At 38.1% G+C, this 17,370-nt stretch overlaps 1 protein-coding gene across 1 annotated transcript; it reads right to left on the minus strand.

The window, feature by feature from the left end:
- Positions 1 to 1,501: 1,501 nt before the first annotated feature.
- On the minus strand, positions 1,502 to 16,739 carry ADRA1B (adrenoceptor alpha 1B). Its single transcript, XM_071758421.1, has 2 exons — positions 15,264 to 16,739; positions 1,502 to 2,589 (listed from the first exon to the last, which is right to left on the minus strand). The coding sequence occupies exons 1-2, from the start codon at positions 16,231 to 16,233 to the stop codon at positions 2,054 to 2,056; spliced, it is 1,506 nt and encodes a 501-aa protein (XP_071614522.1). The 5' UTR covers positions 16,234 to 16,739; the 3' UTR covers positions 1,502 to 2,053.
- Positions 16,740 to 17,370: the final 631 nt, after the last annotated feature.

Genomic DNA, 17,370 nt, shown 5'->3' on the forward strand with positions numbered 1-17,370 from the left:
AGCTAAAGGGTTGTGGAGTGCTATTTATTCTGAAACCTTGCAGTATCACTTAGAAATTCTCAAATATGGATATCATTACCTCGATTTAAATTACACTATACCAGTCATGTGTGACTCAAAACTTAGCTGAAGTGTGGTGTCAGCTGGTAAGATTAAACAAATTTGGTTCCAATTTAAAGTAGTTTTGAAGAAACTTTACAAAACCCAGAAGTGTTTGACTGACTACTGTAGGTTGCCTCCAGAAATTAATAGTTTAAAAATAGAATTCTCTGCCATCTAAATGTCCAGAGAGAATAGCTTTTATTTAGCATATTACCGATAGATAGAATATCCTTTGTGCCAACCTCAGTATATGAACAAGAGCTTGTTCTTCTGTTTGGTAATACTTTAAAATTTTATAAACATTGTCAGTTTAAGAGGAAATTATGGCCTTCACTGCAAGCAAAATGGAATTATTAAAATAGAAGATTAGCCATAGCTTCAATCATATATTTATATGTTTCTTACTCTAACATAGGACCATGGGAAGGCCTCAGAGCATGGCTTCCCTATCATTGCTCACTGAACTCAGGGATATTTCATCTAACCACAAACTACATCCATCCCTGTCAACTTTATAAGAGAATATACATTTAAGGAAATGAAAAGAAATAGCTCTCCTTTGGGACCTAGTACTGTTAAATTGTCCCTAAGTGTTTTCAGGATATGTGTTTACAGCTCATTTTTGTGTTTCATGCTTTAAAAAATGTCACTAAAATCCCTAATGAGGGGGAGAGTCTCCATTGGAGGAAGGAGAAAATACCAATTTTCACCGTTTGTACCACTTCATGTAAAAAAATCAGTCATTAGTTTAATGATTCACACTTAATTCCAAGAGATTAAAATAACTTCCAAATATGACCTAAAATGTCCTAGAAGATATTCTCAGGAATTCTGTTACAGTGCTGTAAAATTGAACTGAAAAATATAAACAGCAGCGTAACTTTCACTACTCCATTGTTTTGACTCTTTCTCTTCTTCTCTGAATGGCAAAGCAAAAGCCTCTGAATGCTCTAAATGTGCAGTACTATTTTCAAATTGTGCTCATGTGTGTCCTAAGGCTGGGTTTTGTGCCTCCAGCAATCAGTGCTCTTTTGTGCTCTGTCCACAACACTATTTATGAGGTATTTGGAGTAATTTATGAGTGTTGCTTTTAGAAGTCAGATCCTCTGGTAGCCTGGATGTTTACATGACACTTCCTAATGTGCTGAAATGTAGATTATGCGCTCTCATCACTGATGGTATTTTCAAACTTTCAAAAAAGACCATGGAGAAAGCTAGAAGACTTATGTGTATTGGTGATAAAGGAATTATGGAAGGGAAGAAACTGAAGAAAGATTTAAGAGCATCCTAGGAGTTACAGTGGCAAACTTAACCACTAGGAGTGTTTTCTTTTGAAGTGAAAATCCTAATGAGGGAATATGGCTAAATTCCAGTCCTATAGTAATAGATGCAAGTGCGCTGATTGTTGCAAAATTACTTTAATCTTTGATGTTTTCCATTTCTAAAGTGCTAATGTACAGTGAAGTACAACAGTAAGAATTTACAGGCAGAGTCATTGGCAACTGGTACCCTGGAGAGGTACAAATAGGGCTGCATGGCTCCCTTGCACTCTCAGGCATCCATACACACACATGTACACACACACTTGCATGTAAATTTCCCCTGCCCTCCCCAGATTTATACACTCTTTCACTATACATGGGTTTGGCTGTTCCACAGCACTTCTGCAATGCCTAAATAATTGGATGTGCACTTCCCTGGGTTTATGGAGCCTCTTCCCTGCATTCTCTTTTTGCTCCAGTAGCCTCTCTGACAAGGGACTGGGAATATGATTACACTTTGCTGCTCCTGTGACACGGATCTGCCTGTTTCTCACTGGCTTCCTTCTGCTGCTGTACTGAGAAACTGTGCAAAGTGCACTTCTTCACATTGGCTAAACTTTCAGCAGCTGGGGAATAAGGAGAACAGACCATTGACAATCTATTCATTCCAATGTCATGTTTGCTATACACTAAGTTTTGCCATTCAGTGTGTCACAGGTGGCCTCGTGGTCCCCATTGCTGGAATCCTGGCTGCCAGCAGGAACGTGTCCATTGCGCTCTGTTAAGACATTGAAGGTGAAGAACTGGCACGGATCCTTTGGTCTACTGCCTTCCTGTAAGGGGCTCAGGAAAGAGCTGGAGTTTTTCCAATCTTGGAATGTGCACATCTCCATGTGTGGGTGGGTGATTTTGCTCAGGTAGCCAGGGCTGGGAGATGCTGAAGATAATGTCCTCTGACTGCCACTTAGGAAACTCCCACTGTCTTCCAGAGAGTCCTTCCTGTGCTGTTCATAGGAGCCCCTATTCCAGTTTCTGTAGCTGTAGGGCCACCACCCTAACTGCTTTCGGCGGTGGCACTGGCACTTTAGGATCTGTATGAAAGCCCTCTTGAACTCTTTGCTTGAGCAAGGATAGATGATTGGATTCAAGCAGCTGTTAAAGTAGCCCAGCCAAAAAATCACCTTGAAGATCGTTTCAGGAGGCTTCAGAGATGAAAACAGAGATCCTGAAGAAACAAGCAGAGACAATACCTGACATAATTAGTTTGTCTACATTTAAGAAAGGTAAATGTGCCATCAGATCACTGCTAGAATCTGTTTATTAAAAATCTTTAATGCGTGCTGCTTTCATTTTTGGTGTTTTTGTAATAAATTGTTGGTTTTGTTGCTTCTAAAGCTAATGAGCTTTCCACCACCTTGAAAGCTAAAGGAGCACATAATTAATGTAGGATTAAAAAATAAACAGCAGGCCTGGTGTTGATATGTACATATCTATTGCACTAACATTTGATTCCAATTAAGACCAACTCCCATTGCCCAGGCTGTTGTACAATGCACACATGGAATAAGGTTGTACTTTCTTCAAAACATTTTCAAATGCCATTTTTGAAGAAAAAGATCAAACTGTTCCCAGGCTTCTCAGAAGGAGCTTGTTCAGACATACCTTATAATTTCCAGTACATTCTCTGGCAGTTCCTGTACATCACCCCATTTTTCAAGGTTATAATGATAGTACAAATCTCTTGAAACCTGAAATTGTGCACTTCCCATTTCCCAGGCCCTCATAAAAATGCTGTAGCCCAAACAAAGGTTATTTTTGAATGCTTTTTCTTCCATTCATACCTAATAATTTCCCTAAAGGGGTTGTCCAAATGGAAAACATACAAAGAAATCAATTTAATGTACTCTTAGTATTAAAAATATGCAATTGATCAGCGAAATTTAGCAAATGGGGCTTTAGAAGAGAATGTGTGATATTTTTATAGCAAAACTGTCATTCAACAGTTATCCAGCTGGGAAAACATTTTGTGTCTGGCTAAAATAACCAAAGAAAAGAGATTCAGGTGAGAGTTCTTATTTCAAGAACTGGAGTTAAATTTGAAGAGTTTTTAAAGTGGAAAGTGACAATCAAGCCTGAATGTTACATCTCAAAAAAGAGCAACCTTTTACACTGGAGTGGTTTTGTGTTCCCTGGGCTGTGAAAGCAGCTGAGTCAATTGTGACTGTCAGGATGCCTTGTTGGAGAGGGATATGATTCTAGGAATATGTCCCACCTCCTGGCAAGGTAGAGGTCATGGCTTGGGCCTCGAAACTATGGAAAAACATTTCCTAGCTTCTTGAGTAAATAGCTCTTATGTGCCACAGCAGATAATGGTGTTTATTCAGGTTACAATGCTGGCCTGATGCTAGCTAAGCTATAGAGAAGAAAGCAGACGACCATAGAAGATAAATTAGCTGTGCTTGTATAGTCCATATGCCACATGAACCAAATATTACTACATACAGTAAGGACTAGAAGACCAAGTAGAAAAAAAATACAAAACAGCTGAGTGCTGAAAAAATGGCTTATCTTTGTCAATTGCTTCAAGTAATATGTGTTCCTTAAGAAAAAAGAAAGAAGCTTATGCCTATCTTTCATGATAATCTGTTTTCCAAATGCCATTTGAAAAAAATGACAGCAGGCCACTTTAGCAGCTACAGCAAACATTTTCAGAGCCCTTTCATATAAAGGGCAGCAACACAAAAGGGCAAAGAAGTTCCTCATAGCAACCCTGACTGACGTAAGCACCTTGTCTTCAGGCCTGGTCCTAGAAAAATGACTGAGCCCAAGTCAATCATTTGAAAGCTGTCATGACCCTGGCTGAGTCATTAACAGAAAATATGGAAATAGATCAGTATGGAAAGCTACGGGGTGATGTGATTTGAAAACAATGAGCAGCATTTAGCTACAATATTAGAAAAGTTATGAAACTGTGAAATTCAGGAATAAGGGTTGAGGAGTTAGTGAGAACACTGATCACTGAAGACTACTTCATGCTCCACTTTTTTCTGGTTCTGCAAATAGCCCAATGCAAATGTTGCTTGACTCTTAAATTATACAGAAACTCTCTAAATACCAGACTAATATTTCCTCCCCTAATTTCCAACTACTTTCCCATCGCAGTCTGATAAACACATAGATATTTCCCTGCACTAATTCAGATTGCTTTTCAAAATGGATGGAAAATTTTGCATAGTGTTATCTCAATCATCTTTGTCAGTGTTGATTGTTTTTTTTACCATGCTCACCACGCTTGATAGAGCTATTCAGGTTGGAAATACACTGAGCAACAACAAATATAATAAAAAGGAATTAAGAAGTTTTTGGGTAGTAAAAGCTAATGTCATTTAGGGCCTAGCTGCTTCTCTATAGTGAATATTTTATTACACAGAAAGTAAGTGAAGCAACCTCCATGAAATTAGGCAACATTGAGGGAAACAATTTGCCATATTTGTTATCTTCATATATTCTGCAGAATATCTGGCTGGAACATCATTGAGACATTAAAATTCAGAGCCCACTGGAGTCAGTGGGAGTCTTTGAAAGCCCTTGTAAAGGATGCCAGTAGACTTTGGAAGAGTCCTTAAAATAGCAGCATGAGCAGAAGGAAGATCTTCTGGACTGACTTAATCCCAATACTCTTAATTAAGGAAAACTTTTCCCAGAAGGAGGTTTTACTGTGGCAGAAAAGTAGACACAGACATGTACACTACTGTCTCATACTTTCCTGCTCTGTTATTTTTCTTCCATCTAAATATCTACTTCTTTGCTACCTCTCCCAAGTGAGCACTGTATTCACAGAGAAAGGAGGATGGGAAAGTTAAGATCTATTCAAGTATCCTTAATTTAATCCTTGGTGAACTTCTTAACAAAAGTGTAATACACAGGAGATAAATATTTGAGTTTCCACTTTATGGAAGTAAGAATTGAACATCAAAATTAGACCTGCTGATGCAACCCACCAGACAAAACCTCCCAGACTACTTCCAGGAGAAGAGAGAAAACTTATTTCTCCAGTTATGTGCCTATGCAAGGTGATCAGATATCATAGTGATTACCTGGAGTTTAAATCTGAAAAATACTATAAAAGATCATGGTTTTGATAGAAAGTGTTCTAAACTGCCTTTGCTACCTGTGGCATTCTGCTCTGTGTGCTATTGCTAGCCACACAGAAGAAATAAACAATGTACAAGTGAACAACAAGTATTTGTGGTGCTATTTTTGAAATATCACTGGTTTCCATTGTGTGGTCAGGATGACTGAAGCCTTCTCCAGGCTGAAGCAGCCCCATTCCTTCACCCTCTCCTCTGTGCTCCACGCTCATGGTTGTTTTGGTTGCTTTCACTGCCCTCCAGTTTATTGCTGTCTTTCCCTGCATGGATGCAGTACTGCAGACTAGTGAGAGTTGAGTAGAAAGGGATAATCACTCCATCTACTGGCTCTGTTCTTGCTATACCAACAAGTATGCTGCTTGCATCTGATAGGGGTATTTGAATAGTTTTCCTTGCTATGTTAATGATGGTGTGAGTTATCCTCATGATAGAGGGTTTTCTGAGTGTATGTATTTACAGGAACATCTTTTATTTATTATTTGTACCTGAGGGAAGAAAAAAATTTAATTATTAATGATTTTTAAATCTAAAATTAACCACACTCTACTTTCTGCCTTCTCTTTAATAATCTCTGCTTTTTCTTTTCCCATCCAGGTATGTTCACTTTCCAGTTACTTACTTTCTTTCTTCCTCTTAACTTTTAAATTTTTATTTCTACTCTCCTTATATTATATTTAGTTTTTAGCTCCGACTTCTCTCTTTTCTAATCACTTTATATTGTCACAACTGACTTTCTATTAACTAAATGTCCATTTTAACAAGTTGTGTATTTGATATAAATTAAGTATTTAAATTACTCATAGAATCATCAGTTCTGCTCAGAATCAAGTATTTGATACTTAGATTAGATAATAGTTGGGCAGGAGAACTGTGAACTTCTCGGGTTTAAGGAGAAAAGCTCTTTATGGATGAGTTTTGGGTTATCAGGCCCTAAAATTTTCTGCCCATTCAAAAAATTACATTTCAAAATCCTCTGAAGTTTTGCTTAGAGGAGAGGAGAGCCAGCTTAGGGTGAGTGGGTGTTCCTGCTACCGGAGCAAATACAAAAGTTGTGTTTATTGAAACAAGATTGTCTGGAATTAAGTACTTCACTCTGTCAATTGATATTCTAGTAGTAGCAATCTATATACAAAAAAATATGTCATGAAGCAATAATGATGTAGAAGGAGAGTTTCAGTGCAATGACAGGTTTTTTGTCATTGGCTTCAGATTAAAGAAGAGCCATAATATTTGAACTACTTTTTTTTATTATTTGTGACAAGTAGAAAATGAAGTGTTTGAAAATTTGAAGCAGTGATTGGGGGTATTCTTGGGAAAAAAAAACCCAACACTTTCTTGTTTGAATGCTGTAAGATAGAAATAGAGAATTGGTAATAAGAATTTTGAAGTTTGTTATAGTGTCTGGTTAAATTTAAATAATTGGTATAACCTTGGAAGGCAAACATGGCCTTCTTCATTCAGAGGGGAGAATTATTCCATTTTGGTGTAGATTGGAGTAATTCTGACTGGAATTAAATCTGAACACAGAAAATTCGAATCTCTGTACTGGTGAAAAGCCTTGCAAAATGATAACAAACGAGTCCTGAACAGGGAAAACCAGGAGGCTTCCACAAGATCAAACCCTGCCTCTCAGTCTGTCCTCAAGAAGACAACTTCTGCAAAAATAATACTGTTTTGCAGGATTTATTTTTTATGATGGAACTCAGCCTTCCTATAAAACTCAATTTGGTCAGATTTAGGATGTGCTCACTGACTTTCCCAGTGCCAGGCAGGAGGCAGCTTCCAAAGGCCTGGCTGGGAACTTCTGCTTCTCCCCTGCAATTCCCACTGTGATTCCTGCTCCAGCCGTAGCTCCTGCCACTTCTTAATGAATAGGGAAAGCTCAAATGCTACATGTGTCTTGCTAGTAAAATTCTCCCTGTAAAAGCAATAAGCTGCCTCTGAGCAGATTTGTTATGAGTAGGAGTTTACAGAATGTAGAGAGGATGTATTAGTCTTTTATTTAAGCTTTCTGCGGTCGTTTATACCACATGCTTAGCCAAGTCAGAATGCCAAGGTTTTAAAGCTAATTGGCTTCCTAAAGCTCCTGATTTAGTCCTTCCCAGCTCTCAGAGTTTGTTTACATTCCCCTGGACTTATTTAATATAGGGAAAAAACCCCACAGTTTGCAAACAGTAAGGAGGATGGAATAAAATTAAGTGTTGATCAAGCTGAGAGGGATTTGCAGGACTTCTGCAGAAGGTTAGGATAACAGTGAAAAAAGATCTTGAGAAATAAGAAGAGCATCCAAAATAAACAGAATAAAATTTAATAAAGAAAATTAAAGGAAAGATAGTTACATTATAACTACTACAAACAAGTGAGGATGGCTAATATTTGATTATGGTTTTCAAGCATGTTGGTGTCACTGGGGGATACTAGGGCTGCATATTAAGAAAAATTCCCTTCTTGTGAGGAATTCATGTCCTAGAACTGAGTGCCTGTAGCAGTTGTGGAATTCTCTTTGCTGGAGCCTTCTGGCCCTACAGTGAGTGAACACCTGTGAGAGGGGGGGGGTGAAGGTATTATTCAACCTGTCCTCAGCTCTTGAGTCTTTCATTTCCCTGTTTTTATGTTCAGTCAGGGAAGTCACATAGAGAAATCTCTCCTAACTCTTCTGGTAGGATAAAAGGTGTCTATAGTCATTCCTCCAGACCACTCATACAGGAAATAAGTATCTCCAAGCCAACACATTATTGATATTAACTAAAATCAGTAAATCCTACCAATCTAAGGCCTGATCCTGTGTAGGCAAGTTTGTAAGCAGACAAATAAAAGTTGTAGAAAAATGCAGGATCAGACCATAGAGTACATTCCCCTAAGGATATGTTCACAAGAAAGAGCAAAGCATAGCTAAATATTTTCCTTACTATCTGTAGGCTAAGAAAGGTTACTGTTTATGTTTTCTTATCCTAGTTAAAATTCATAATTTAGTATCATACACAATATCTCTGATAAAGGGTGCCTCATATTTCAGATTAACAAATCACTTCTGTGAGACTCTCATGAACTTCATTCACAATGGAGACTTTTAAAGGCTCCAAAATTAGAGGCTTATCTAGAACGGCCAAAATAAAGGGCTTTACCTCCCTTGAAGCTTTGCTGATGGAAGTTGTGATGAAGATAGGGATCAGATATTTTGACTAAAACCCAGAGTTGCTACACTTGCTTATATTTTAAGCAATTGCAAAGGAGAGTGACAGCATTTGCCTTTTCAAAGGGACAGTGGCTATGCATTTAACCACAGAGCTACTAACAGTGGCACTCCTGGCATGACAAGATGGTCTCTAATAGGTAGAAGTTAATCTCTAATTTCCAGAAGTCTTGCTCTGGTCTGCACTCCATCACTGTCATTCCTACAGCATCATACAAAAAATATTGTTGCTGCTTAAAGCACTGAGAGTTGAATACTGTTTTTAAAAAACTGAGGTGCAACAGACCATTTGCAAGTTAGTCTTTAAAAGAGCAATAGTACAGGCAAATAGGAGCTTTATTTGCCCAGAGTAGAGAGAAAAAAGAAAGAGGAAAGCTGTAGTTTAAAATAAATGTAACGGGAATAAGATTTTTCATGCCTCATCCATTAGCAAAAAATCTGGGTTTACCTGGAATAGCAAACTAGAGAAATAGAAGATCCAGAAATACATGAGATGTGGAAAAATTCCATCAAGCACTCCCCTTTTTGACACAAACCCAGTATATCCTTATATTGACCAGCCTGACACATCTCAGTCCAGAATAGCTATGAAGCCTTACAACATGGACAGAATTCACTTGTGTTTAAATTTTGCTGCCCTGACATAAGTGTGATAAAATCAATATCAATTTTAGTAAAAATCTTGTGTAGTACTCTAAAACTGACAGTAGACAGGGACAGAAACATGATATTATTTTTACTATTGTTATGACCAAAATAGTTAGAGACTCTTGCAGCTTGCTAACTAGAAAGACTATAGGCCATGCTTATGCTTGTTTTGCAAAGGATTAGCTGATTAGGGAGCCCAGAAAAGATAATCTAAGACTGCTGACATTTAATTTATTATACTTAAATATCTTCAGTTCCTCAGCATGCTGTGGTATCTTTTTCTCCTCTTCCTGCTTCTAACTTATGACTGAGGCAATCTGTCTTGGACACTGCTGGTAAATTATAGGCCCCTAGCATGGAATTGAATACAAAGCTATTGCATTGTCTTTTGTTATTTTTTTTCCTCTTTTGTTACTTAGCAAGTGCTGGTTATGGCTGTTAAGTTTCCAGGTATCACTTGAATGCCCATCAAAACAGCTTAAAATCTTGCAGTGGGATATGGGAAGGACTGTAGTGATGATAAGAAAAAGCTCACCAGTTTTTATTCATGTTTATTATTCCCAGACATGTACACTAGAGAACATGCAGCTGAAATCCTGAGGTGTGGCCTCAATACTTTAGGACCACATTTAACTTTACTCAAGGTTTCCATTGTAACTATCAACCTGCTCAATAGCACATAGGTTTGGCAAATGCCTTTGGCTTAAGGACCTTGTGTCCACTGCATTGCTGGATGCTTAAAGCAGTATTTCCTCTGAAATTATTGCTTCTGTCCTGCCTTTGATTTCAGTAATTTTGAGATTTCCTATTTTTGCCCAGTGGCCCATTTTTTCCTTGGAGCTTTCTGATCACCTGAGATAAGAATTTCTTCCATCCCTGAGGATGAATAGTCAATATGATTTGGGGTTTTTTTGTATTTTTTTCTGTATTGCTTCATGTATTTGTTTTTCTAAGGCTGTATGCTTTAAGATTTCCTGTTGCTCCTCTGATCTGCAAATCAAAACCCTACATAGGAAGTACCTCAGAATTTGTGTGGTTCTATCTGCTTTGATTACAGACAACTTTGCCTAAAAAACAGAAGTCTGTAAGTCTGATAATTCACATCCTTTGCAGACTAAAAAACTTAAACCAGTGCTGAAGATGGCTATGAATAATCTTGAAATAATCTAGTCCTTCACATGTGATAAAACATGCTGTCCTGGTCAAGAAATGCCCCTGTGATGTTTAGTTTTACAGGAATTGGCTCGGAAATCAAAAGAGCAATTGAACATTGTACCAAAGATTGACCTGCAAGCAGGCAGAAGTTCAGATTGCCTCATCTATCATTAATTTGTGCAAATTCTGTGTAACTATTAACTCGAGAGCATCAAATCTAGAGAGCTGGGCTAGTCAGGGGAATAGGGGGCAAAAGCAAAATGAGATGAAAGACAAACCAGACCTAAAGCCTTGCAGAAAGCAGAACCCAGTAGCATTGACAGCACTGGTCCTAATACCTTGAAATGTTTCCCATGGGAAACTGAGTGTTCTGATTTGGTATTCTTGGTGCAGAGATGCAGAGGTTGGCCTGATGTAACATAAATCTACATACTGTGCTTGAATCACATTTTATTTTAAGGATAATTCTCTATTGGCTGACCTGCAGAATATTTTTATATTCTTTTTTCCAGTTTTGTAGAGAGGTTTCAAAAGCATGCAAGGATAGTCTAGACAGTTTTATCTGCATTATTAGCCTCTTGGGACCTTATCCCAGTGCCAGTTCAGTTACAACAATTTAGTTCTGACTTCAGTGGGTAAGACCACAGGTACTGTGGAAGTAAGGGGGTTTAGGCACTGAACTGGGAAGTGAATAATGCTCTCCTGATTGACACTGAAGTTCAGCAATAAGCTGGGGAAGTTAATCTGCTTTGGTTAAAGCAGTGGAGGTGGTCCCTTTGCAGGGTGAGTCAGTGTCTAGGAAAAGGCTGGCAAGCCCACTCTGATATCTCAATTAACAGAAACGAACCTAAACTTTTACCTAGTAGCCAGGGGGACACATATCATCCTTAATTTTTGATTAATTTAAAAAATAAATGTATTGGCGTAAAATAAGGTATTCATTTTTTTTTTTGTTGTTTAAAGGAGGGCAGGGTTTTTTTGTTGTTTTTTTGTTTGTTTGTTTTATGGGTTTTTTTTTTCTGCATTATTTAGATAAAAATAATCTGGTTTACTCAGTACTTTTCAACAATGCATATTTGATAAAGTCCTGATGCCTAAGAAAGGACTGTATGAAGGGCAAAGATAAGAAACATTTATTTTAAAGAAGTAAGATATTTGCTCTTCAAAGATGAGTCACTGGATTTATGGCACAAGCAGTTGTCTTTAAGACACATATGTCTTCATTTTTTTTTTATGCTGTACCACAAATAATTTTGAGTGGCAAGAAAACTATTTACAAGGCCATGGAGCATTTATGAATGTGAGCAGTAAGGATATTTTATAGTTCTACTGCTATCTGGAAAGAACACCTGGTAGCTGCTGGAATAAAACCAGATTTCTCACAGGGTTCTCTTTAAGATCAATTTTGCTGCATCATCAGATGCTTAACATCAAAGGCACTGTGGTTCAGTCTTACCAAAAGAAATTGTGGGTCAATCTGTGTGCTGAGTGTTTCATGATGCTCAGTTCATTGCAGTGCCAGTGCTGTGGTTCTTTCCCATAACTGCACACAGAGCTCTGTCAAAGAGATTTCCTTGCAAAGCCTTTTGATTCTGGCATGAAAAGCATTCTGTGTTAATATTATGTCTTCTGTTTTGGAACGGAATATTTATTCCAGCAATAACCCCACTTTCAGCACCATGTCAGTGAGCAGTATCTGCCACCTGATGAAAAAATCCTTTGTCCAGGATATCAAAATGCATCACTGCAGAATATGTTTAAACGGCAGAATTATAATTTTGTCTGGAAACAAGTAGAGGAGCTTAGAACCTTTTTAACATGAAGCAAACTCCACTACAGGTAAGCTATGATTTGGAGTGCTGCAGAAATAACATTTACTGACTTATCAGATATTTTGTTGTTGGATCCTCAGAAATCCAGAACTGCTGTGCTACTGCCATTGTGCAGAGTCATTGCATTACTGAGTGAAACAAGGAACACACACAAAAAAATACTGTGAAGGTGTAGATAGGTAGGCTTTGGGTCAGTGGTGCAAATGTGAAGTGTGAAAAATACAGGCTAAGGAAGAAACCTTTCATTCTATTATAGTGAAGGTGTCTTGTCTGGACTGAGTAGCAGAAGTGTTGTTTGCAGTCCTGTGCAGATTAGCAAGTGAGTTGTGATTAAAGCTCCTATAGAGAGTTTTGTAAATCATCAGTACCTTTTGGATTCTATGATTTGCATGTCACTGACATTGATTTCATACCATTTTTGTCAGGGTTTTTAATAGTATTTAATTTAAATTTAGTGACTTTAAGACATAAAGCATAAGATTTCTGGTATGAAGAATGCAGCACACAGCAAACTCCTTTAGAAGTCTTTCTGCACTGCTGTACCCTCTCCTTCATTTCGGAATGCCTGCATTATGCATGTCAGGAAAAGGTGCTTTTCCCCACCTGTCTTAGCAATTAATGTTTTAGTCATGCCCAAGATCATTAACTAGCTTTGCATTGATGCACAGAGATGAAAAGTACAAGGTTCTGGAGTCTGCTAAATAAATTTAAAACAGGGATCTGGGCCAGGAACAAAATCAGCACTATCCAAGTCAGCAAAATTTAAGGAAATGTCCCTACTATTTAAATGCATTTGTACAGTATATTGGATACTATCTATACCTTTTCCCCCTCATTTCTTAGGGTAAAAGCTGTCAGTTCAAAGAGTTGAGCCCCTGAAAAGATTTCTAGGCCGAGGGCAGGAAAGCCAGAAGCCCATATTGCAGTGTAAAGGTGCTGCTTTTTTTCACTTTTCTAACTGCCACAATGACAACTCCCTCTGAATCTCAGCTCTGTGGGGTGCTGAGTGCTCACAGTGCTGGTGTGAGTATGTTTGGGGTCACAGACCCCACAGAGCCCACAGCAGGGACTTTCAGCTCTTCAGCCCCCCCCCAGCACCTCTGCCAGCATGCAGAGCCTGTCCCTTCTCTGATGCCTTGGACACAATTTATCTGAGAGACAGAATCACACTGGGACAAGAGCTAAGTTCTCCACACAGATGTCTTAAACTCATTAAACTCATTAACTCTTAAACTCATTAAACCTCCCAGGAGGAGTTTTGAAAGGGTAAACTGACACTTTCAAGAAACTTCATTGTTTCTTGAGATGATAATTCTGCCCTGTGACCATAATGTTTTTAATGGACTGTTCTGTATCTCTTTGTTGAACAGCATCAGGATCTAGACTGCCTTCTGCTAGCTACTGATATGCTTTACTGCATTCACACTTGCTTTTTTTTTTTTTTCTTTATCCTTTTTTTTTTTCTTCAAATTCCTTCAATAATTGAAAATCAAGGGGGAAATCTACTTTATCAGGGGATCATGACCTACTAGATACATACTACTAGTACTGATACTATACAGTGAATATATATTTCTATCATATATTTCTATCCACAGGTATGTATTTTTACAGTAGTTGGAAACTTGCTGAATGTTATAAACTTTCTTTAAGAAAGTTTAAGAAAAGCAAGCACAAGGGCTTCGATGTCAGTTGCCAGAGAATTTTGTGTACAGTTTTCCTTCTGTTTGAATTTTTTCACACCCTTAACAATAGCTTTATGCAGATCTTGAATTGTAAAGGTTTAAAGTGTATTATACAATAAACTAAAGATTGTAAAGTTGCCTGCAATAGCTTAAAGAGTTGTCTTGCACTAAAGATTCTAATTTAAATTATATTGCATGTTCACGAAATTTAGTTTTATAACACTTCACTAGGACTATGTTGCTGAATTCTGTTTAGTTTTCTACAACAGTCTCTATAAATACTTGCTTAGCACTCTATTAGAAATGTTTTGGTAGGGTAACTAAGTAAACATGAATACAAAACATTAATAAAGGCTTTTTCTCTCTTTATCCACTTCTTTCCATATTTAGGCTGACAGATTGTGTGTGTCTCACAGAAATGAATTTTGGACAGATACTTTTGAGAGCTTCATAATTCAATATATTAAGATATTCCACTTCAGAGTTAGTGTTAATTTTAAAAGCAATGCCATCATATTTCACAAAACATGGAGCAATGTGTTAAGGCTACATGAAATAATAATAATATTTAAGTCTGAAAGTGAGCATGGTGGTTGCCAAAAGCTCACATGGCTGTCTCCCAAAATGCCTGATCTACAACTTACTGAAACCAATGAGAACCTTTTTGTGGGGCCAGTGGGGTTTGTGTGTTTGCATTTAGGATTTAGCCAGTGACATTCAAATTGAGAACTAGAATTTTTCAATTTCACAAGCCCAGGGGAGTTTTAGATTTAATTGTTAGGTCAGGTTCATTTACATTTAAGACACCTAATGTAGTCTTAGCATTTAACAGTAAACTAAACCAAGAACATTTCAGTGCTGAAATTAATTTTATTTTCCAGGATTTTTGTTAAAGCATCCTATGTGTCTGAAATCCAACTCAGTTCAAATAAAGGCCATAAAGGGATATATAAAATCTGAATATGCTGTCCCCTGATCTGACATCTGCTCCATCTCTGAGGACTAACAGATGAGCAGACTTTCTGTGCAGGCTGCACCCTTTACAAAGTTTTAGCATGACTCTTTGTAAAATCTATCAGCAGAAGTAAACTATATTCACTTCCTTTCATCCATTCAATGCAGTTCTCAAAATGATAACTATGTATCATTAATCTGATTTTTTCCCTATATTTTTGTAGTAAACAACTAATCCTTTACCTTCCCCTCCCCTCACAAACCCTTGTTTACACACTTACCTAGTGGCAGAACAATGAAGAAAGGCAGCCAGCACAAGATAAACATGCCTACCACAATTCCCAACGTCTTGGCTGCCTTTTTTTCTCTAGAGAATTTAAAAAGTTTAAAAGCTAAAGAGTTCCTGGGATGATGACCCTTGGGTTTGGTGCTATTTAGTGTGTCCTCATGAATGTTCCTGTAATGAATCCGTAAAGTCAGCTCCTTAGAGTTGGACATTTCTTTCATAACCCCAGCTTCCAGGTTTTTTGTAGTCCTTTTGGCCACTATGTAGACCCGACAGTACATCACCAGGATGACAATTAAAGGAATGTAAAATGACCCCAAGGAAGAAAACAAAGCATAGAATGGTTCTTCAGTGATCCGGCACTCTTTATCATCCTTGGGTGCTGGTTCTTTCCAGCCCAGTAGAGGCCCAATGGATATCACCATGGAAAGGACCCAGACACCTAGGAGAGCTATAATTGCCCTTCTTCTTGTCACCAGTGTTGGATACTGGAGAGAATAACGTACCCCTATGTATCTGTCTATGGAAATTGCACATAGACTTAAAATAGAAGCTGTACAGCATAGCACATCCACTGCTGCCCAGATGTCACAAAATATCCTCCCCAAAACCCAGTAGCCGAGGATTTCCAGTGTAGCAGAGAATGGAAGGACAGTAAAACTCAGCAACAAATCTGCTATTGCGAGGTTAACTATGAAGTAGTTTGTAGGGATTCTTAGATGTCTATTGCAAGCAACAGAGAGAATTACCAAGATGTTACCTATAATAGCAAAGAGTATAAAGGCACCTAGGATAACAGCCACAATTATTGCCCTACTGATATCCAAGGCAGGTAAATCCAGGTTGCTTGCTGTCCCATTGGAGTAGTTTGCAGAAAGATTGCCATTATTGAGTGCAGAGACTTTCAAATATCCATGTATTGATGAACTGGATTTATCGCCAAAGGTCTTCATCTTAAAATTCATCCTCCATAGCAGGTTATGGTTGAATCCCTTGCCCAAGGTGCAGATGGTGTGAATTCAGTTGGAAGTTATCTCTCTACCCAAGAAGTTCCTGCAAAGCCCCGGCCAGTTTTAGATTGAGAACTCATCTCCCCAGCAAGCTCTCCTCTATAAGCACATAAAACTTGCACAGCACGAAGTCCTCTGAAGGCTGTCAGACATACTAGGCTGCTCAGACTTGGTTAATTTCTCATCTGAATTCACTTAAACAGAAATTACCAGGCAGAATTCTTGGCTGGAGCTTGAAAATAGCCGTTTCCATCATGAAGTCCTTGAAATACAAAGACAGGTTTGCTGTTATCCCTTCTGCATTTGTGGTCCTGTTGGGAGGATGCCTCTGTCTCTGCCACAGCTGCTGTGACACTCTCCTTCCCCCAAGAAGGGTTTGTCAGCATTTAGGCAGCTCTGCATGCTCTGCTCTCACTGCCTCTGCTCATACTGTGCCACTGACATCACTGCGGACCGCCCCGACACAGCGCTAGAGGGCAATGCCGCTCAGGTTAAAGCTTCCAGTACGAAATGTATCCATCTTAATTAAAACGTTTGCTGCATAAGTCTGGATTGGAAACCTTTAAAAAAACCCCAAACAACAGGCGTTTTCTGACAAAAATATACTTGATGAGACGTGGTGCAGAAAAAAAATAATTAAAAAAGCATTTTCAGTACAAAATGATCTAGTGTACTTTCACTCACCAAGGAAATGTCTTTGAGTTTATTTTGTAATCAAAGTGAAACACATGACATTTTGGAGAACTAATCGTCTCCCACTTCTAAGGCAAAATAGATAGGTGCCAAAAATCCCTAATTTATACATAGATTTTCGTGTTGAAGACAGTGATTTCTTGGTTTTCTCATTTTGTATAGCTTTGGGTCACCAGGTGGAGAGAAATCTCAGATCTATATAGCTCTGTGCCATTAAAAATAAAAGGTGAAAGATTAGTTGAACATATAACTGCCAGAATACTGTTGTCAACTTTCTGTCATCAGATTACATTTTACAGCTGTTGTCTGCAGTGCTGAGTTACTATATATTGATTTAACTGTTACAAAATGTACTCTGTTTAAAATAAAAGTTTCATTTTCAATAAGGCAGCTATGGCT

The sequence above is a fragment of the Heliangelus exortis genome, chromosome 15, assembly GCF_036169615.1.
Source record: "Heliangelus exortis chromosome 15, bHelExo1.hap1, whole genome shotgun sequence".
NCBI lineage: Eukaryota > Metazoa > Chordata > Aves > Apodiformes > Trochilidae > Heliangelus > Heliangelus exortis.

Excerpts from the sequence above, each read along its gene's own strand:
- ADRA1B (XM_071758421.1), bottom strand. The coding sequence starts at position 16,233 with ATGAATTTTAAGATGAAGACCTTTGGCGATAAATCCAGTTCATCAATA. Across the intron at positions 2,590-15,263 it reads CTTCATTGTTCTGCCACTAG|GATCTCTGTTTTCATCTCTG; the intron begins GTAAGTGTGTAA and ends TTGTTTCTTCAG.